This window comes from Alexandromys fortis, unplaced genomic scaffold (assembly GCF_014885135.2).
Source record: "Alexandromys fortis isolate MF-2015 unplaced genomic scaffold, M_Fortis_MF-2015_v1.1 scaffold_75, whole genome shotgun sequence".
In the NCBI taxonomy this organism is placed as follows: domain Eukaryota; kingdom Metazoa; phylum Chordata; class Mammalia; order Rodentia; family Cricetidae; genus Alexandromys; species Alexandromys fortis.
The window spans coordinates 8,471,936-8,477,738 of record NW_026067956.1 but is presented as its reverse complement, the minus strand read 5'-3'; the positions used below and the strand labels follow the sequence as shown (position 1 = coordinate 8,477,738).

Genomic DNA, 5,803 nt, shown 5'->3' with positions numbered 1-5,803 from the left:
AAAAAAAAAAAAAAAAAAAAAAAAAAAAGAATGCCATCCATGTTCTTGAACTTCCCCGACTCCAGGATAAACTGAGCTAAATGCTAAATAAACCTCTTTTTTTGGAGAGTGGTTGAAACCAGGTCATTCTATGTAGTCCACTCTGGCCTTGGACTTCCTGCCTCAACCTCCCCAGTGCTGGGATGTACCACCACACCCAAGTAAATGTCTATAGTCTTCATAAATTACCCAGTCTCGAGTATTATGTTATAGTTACAGCAAGTAACATCTGTATCCACACGTCTGATGGACTGGCTCTGCCCCCTGTACGTGTTTGCGCAGCCCCATTTCTAGGCTCCACCTTTCTCAGCCTGCAGATCCCGTCTCTGAACTCAGACCCTGCCCTTCCTTTTCAAACACTGGAGTCCCCTACTACCATTCTCCTCACACCACACCCGTGAGCTAGCACATGTAATACAGATCGTATCCCAAAATGCAGCTCCCACCTTTGACCAAGATCTCCCTCTTTATCCCAGACACGCTTCTGCCATGAAGTTGGGGAGATCTTTCTAAAGCGTCACTGGGTTGCTTCGCTCTCTGAAACCTGTCAGGGTCCTGGCCCGGGCATCACTCGCCACTCTGGCCTCTCAGCTTGTGCTTTACCCCCAACACACTCCCAGCTCTCACCTTGACCCCCACTCCAAATGCCCTTTCGACCCCTTTGATCTGGGCCAGTCATTTCCGTCTATTTGTGCTCTTTCTACCGCATGTCTCTGGTGTGCACAGGTGTTCTGCCTGAAATAGAACTCAGATAGGAGTTGGATAAATGCTGAAAATAATTGGAGACATTATGCGTCTAGCTGTTTAGGACTCCTTTCCCTTCAAATGTTTGGTGAAAGGGAGTGTCCGGAGAGAGGGCGATAGGTCTATTCTGCTCCCAAACCCAATGGCAGGACTGAGCAAACGGTAATAACAAGCTTTATTTTTATTATGATGATGATGATGATGCATTAGTATTTTGCCTGCATGTTTAGCATGTTTATCTCTGTGTGGGTATCAGATCTTGGAGTTACAGTTGTAAGCTGCCATATGGGTGCTGGGAACTGAACCTGGGTCCTCTGGAAGAGCAGCCAATGATTGTTCTTAACCACTGAGCCATCTCTCTAACCTTGATACAAACTTTTTTTTGTTTTGTTTTTCGAGACAGGGTTTCTCTGTGATTTTGGAGCCTGTCCTGGAACTAGCTCTTGTAGACCAGGCTGGTCTCGAACTCACAGAGATCCACCTGCCTCTGCCTCCGGAGTGCTGGGATTAAAGGCGTGTGCCACCACCGCCCGGCCCTTGAAACAAACTTTAAAAGCAGATTTTTCACCTACTTTGTGTTGGTGGGAAGCACAAACGGGCACAATCCGTGAGTTTGCTTTAGAAGTGTCTGCCTTTATCCCTCCACCCAGTTATGAGCTTTCACCCCGGCCATTTCTCTGGTTCCTAGAACAGCGTGAGAGGGGAGTTGAAAGGTTCCATGCCCAGGAGAACTTCCTGGCCCCCAAATCTCACCTTCTTTCTGCAGGCCAGTTCCCCTCCTTGACATGGGCGTTCTGAATGTCCTGTCAAAGGGAGGTATTTGTTGGCAAGCGTCCTCATTGTATTAAGGATGGAGGAGAAAGCATGTCCTGGGGTTGGCACCACTCTCTGCAGGGATGGTGTGTCCTGTGACCTCCCTGCCCACCCAGGAACAGAAAGATCTCCAAGCCCATCCCTCTCCCTCTCTTTTGTTTTCTTCACTAGGCTCAGGCTACTCTTTGGTGCGTCCCATGCTAGCACATAGTAGGTCTTCAGGTGTGTCTGCTGCTGGACAGGTTAGCAAGGTCAGGGCTCAGATTTAATGGACGTGAGGGTCTCTAGAGAGAGCAGACCCATAAGGGAAAGCCTGTGTTCTAGATGCACAGATTATGGGCATGGATGTCGGCATACAGAAGTCTCATGAGCGGTGTCCTGGATTCTGCCCATGCCCCTCTGCAGCTGCGTAGGTGACTGCTGGCTGTCCTGGGCTTGTTTTGTCTCCAAGTGAGCCACCTGATGTAGCTGACCTATGGCCTCCCCTAGGATTTGGCCACAGGCTGTCCTGGAGATGTTTACATTTGGCCTCTGAATTGAAACTTGGAGATAAATCAAAATGATTATTTTTGCTTTTCAAATACCCCAGCCAGCCCTCCTGGCAGCACTCTTGTCCCCCGCTGCTGCTTTAACTCAGGGAGCACAGCGTGGCCTTCTGCACAGGTGCAGCTGTCTGCAGGAGCTGGGACCGGAAGTATCCGGGCTGCAGAGCCTGGCAGGCCTGGAGCTGGAATCGAGAGACGGCTCCTCAGGGCAGACAGGACAGCCTAGGAGGATACTGTGGCCACCTGCGTATGGTACCAGGAGAAGAGTTTTTTCTTTTTTAAAAATAATTTATCTATTATATATATACTTGGTGTTTTTTACTTTTGTTTGTGGATTTGTTTGCTTTTTTGAGACAGTTTCTTTGTGTGACAGTTCTGGCTGGCCTGGAACTCACTCTGTAGACCAGGCTGGCCTCACAAGAGCGTTTCCTGTGTCTCATGGTGTGCACCACCACCCAGCTGCACTTTTACCTGCTTGTGTGTCTGTGTGAGGCTGTCAGGGTGTCCAGTTCACTGGAACTGGAGTTACAGACAGTGTGATTCACCATGTGGGTGCTGGGAATTGAACCCAGGTCCTTTGGAAGGTCAGTCAGTGCTCTTGATCGCTGAGCCATCCCTCCAGCTCTGACACAGGGCAGTTTTATAGGCATCGAGGATGCATCGAGCATCTCAAATATGACAGAGGTCAAGTGTCATGATAGAGCCACCTTTTCCAGGTCGGGGCTCACGGCATAGTGGTGTAACTGTCTGTTCCAAGTAGGCCTTCCCAGTATGCCAACTGCTGGATGCGTTGTGGGTCCCAGCCTTGCTTCTTCGTGTGTCCTGGCTTGCTTTGTAGCCCAAGGGGGCCTTGAACTCGCGGTGGTGCCTCTCCTGCAGCCCTCACTCTTTCGCTCTGTCGGCAGGATTTCCTACGACCCTGCTCGCTTCCCGAGGTACCTGCCTGAAGCCTACTGCCTCTGCCGAGGCTGCCTGACCGGGCTCTTTGGTGAGGAGGACTTCCGCTACCGCAGCGCACCAGTCTACTCCCCGGCCGTAGTGTTGCGCCGCACCGCCGCCTGTGCGGGAGGCCGCTCAGTGTACGCCGAACACTACGTCACCATCCCGGTGGGCTGCACCTGCGTGCCCGAGCCGGACAAAGCCTCGGACAGCGCCAACTCCAGCATGGACAAGCCAGGAGCCAAGCTGCTCTTCGGGCCCAACAACAGGCCAACTGGGCGCTGATGCCGGGGACTGCCCGCCACCACCCAGCTTCCTGCATCTGTCCTCCACGTCGTTCCCCACCCGCGCCGCTGCCCACTTTTTCCGAAGGCACAGCTACACGAGCTTTAAATATATTTGTATTTTTCAAAGTAGATACTACATACCTAAGGCTATTTTGAATAGAGGCAGAAACTATTTTCATATTAGTAATTTAGAGCAAGCCTGTTATTTTTAAAACTTCTCCTCGACATACAAGGAAATCATAAGCATCCAGTTTTCTCCAGTATGGTTCTTGAGCGCGTAAGCTGACCCTGTGCCCTGTCTCTGAATTCAGCCTGTAGCCAGGGCTCGCCCGGGTGAAATGGATGCTCCCAATCTGCACCGGAAGACCTCAGGTCCAGAGAGAGAGGGATTTGAGGGGCCTCCTGGTTCCTGAAACCGAACTCTCCTCTGTTCCTGAGCATATGGATGGTCTCAACTTTCTAGCAATTTAATTCTTTGGTGTGATTCTTCCACTTTTGAAAACCACTGGTCTCGATCATGGCAGGAGGGGGAACATGACATCTTAGCCGGTTCTCAGGGGGCTCCAAGCACACAAGGGCTCAGTTTTATGGGCTTTTGGATCAAGCCAAGCCTAAGGAGGAAAAGGGAGGGCCTAGTCTCCAGAGTACTCTGGGCTTTAAATTGTGAGCCAACTCCTTACTCTCATTTGAGTAGAAAGTCTGCCCCTGAGCACGTTTGTAAAAGTTCAAAAAAATTCACTAAAACAGTGGAAGCTGAAGCGTGTGTTGGCTGTGTGCGGTTCATTTCTTCCCAGATTTTGCTTTGGTGAACATGTTCAGAGTGTTGGGAGGAAGCCCAGGCCCTGGGACATTCTAAGTAGGATCTTTACCAGTGACCACACCCTCTCTGACTCTCTTCCAGGAAAACATAGGCGTCAGGAGGTCCTTAGGCCACTGGGGATGTGCACAGTGGGACCCATTTCACACACTTACCCTGCACCCATTTGCCTGTCGAATGCTCCTTGGTGCCACCCTCTGGCAAACTTACCAAAGACCCAACACAGTGAGTTCCCCCGACCTTCTGAAGTTGGAACCTTCAGAACCATGAGTCCAAGGGCACTTCTTCCCTAACAATTCTCTCAGGCACTGTGCTCTAGCAGTAGGAAGCTGACATAGTATCTCTTAGTATGTGCTCAGTTCCTATCACCACGCTCCCGGGCAACAGCTGAAGACAAGACACAGTCTCTTTCTCAGACTAAGACAAGAGCTGCCCGAGGAGGATGGCGCTGCCGTGTGCCAGCTCCTTTTGGGCTGCTTCCTTCATCTGGGAAATGCTGCAGCGCCATGTTAGCCGTAGTTCTGTGCTGTGTTAAAATGTCTCAGCAAAACCAGCTTGAAGCAGAAAGCTTATTTGTGCCCAGGGCATCAGCACCAAAGAGGAAGAGGCAGGCGGATCTCTGTGAGTTAGAGGCCAGCCTGGTTTACAGAGTGAGTTCCAGGACAGCCAGGGCTTCGCAAAGAAACCCTGGCTTGAAAAACCAAAAACAACAATAACAACAAGAAATATATGTAGAGTTTGTGTTAGCCAAGGTTGGGGGTTGCTGGAATACAATCTCCTGACCACCAAGGCCAGCCGAGGAGGGGCACGAAAGCAGTCCAGTTCAACAGGACTATCCGGTGCTGGTTCAAACTTCTGGAGTCTGACCCTACGTAGTTTATTTTAGGCATCATAATTAAGCATAGAACAATTTGGTGGAAAGTTTCCTGGTGATAATTAACTCGGTCCCGTGTGCAACAAAGCACCAAATAAAGATTGGCCATGATTACATTGAAACTCTTTGTAAAGTACATGTAACAGGGTCTGTAGGCTGACTGTGTGCGACACTTTCCATAAAGACGGGGTCTGTAGGCTGACTGTGTGAGACACTTTCCATAAAGACGGGATCTGTAGACTGACTGTGTGCTACACTTTCCATAAAGACGGGGTCTGTACACTCTCTGGGAAAAACAAGCTCACATTGAGGATCTGGTCTCAGCCACACAGAAAGCGCAGAGGTCAACAGGCTATTAACCACGTCTGCTCCCAGGTGTTTGAATGAACAACTGTGTGTATTTATTATTCCAGGTTCCCAGAGTTTATCTGTGAGCACAAGGACACCTTGCCTTCTGCGTGCCTGATGCTTTGTTTGTTTTCATGGTTTTTTTTTTTTATTGTTTGTTTTATTGTGACAGGGTCTCCCGTAGCCCAGGCTGGCCTAGAATTTACTCAGCTGAAAATGACCTTGAACTCCTGCTCTTTCTGCCACTTATAGACCTCTGCCACCACACCCAAATCTTTGTTCATTTCCCCCCCCTTTCGTTTTTTTTTAAATATTTATTTTATTTGTTTATTATGTATACAATATTCTGTCTGTGTGTATGCCTGCAGGCCAGAAGAGGGCACCAGACCTCTTTACA

General features: G+C 49.6%; 1 protein-coding gene across 4 annotated transcripts in view; it reads left to right on the top strand.

The window, feature by feature from the left end:
* Window positions 1-4,125, top strand: part of Il17d (interleukin 17D) — an 18,470-nt gene extending 14,345 nt beyond the window's left edge. For 3 of the 4 annotated variants that reach the window (XM_050152358.1, XM_050152359.1, XM_050152357.1), the window contains one exon: window positions 3,047-4,125. In XM_050152358.1, the coding sequence (XP_050008315.1) occupies window positions 3,047-3,365 (319 nt within the window). In that variant the 3' untranslated portion in view covers window positions 3,366-4,125. Of the gene's footprint in view, window positions 1-839; window positions 946-3,046 lie in introns of all 4 variants that reach the window. The other variant, XM_050152360.1, reaches the window with a different exon arrangement.
* The last annotated feature ends 1,678 nt before the right edge of the window (window positions 4,126-5,803 follow it).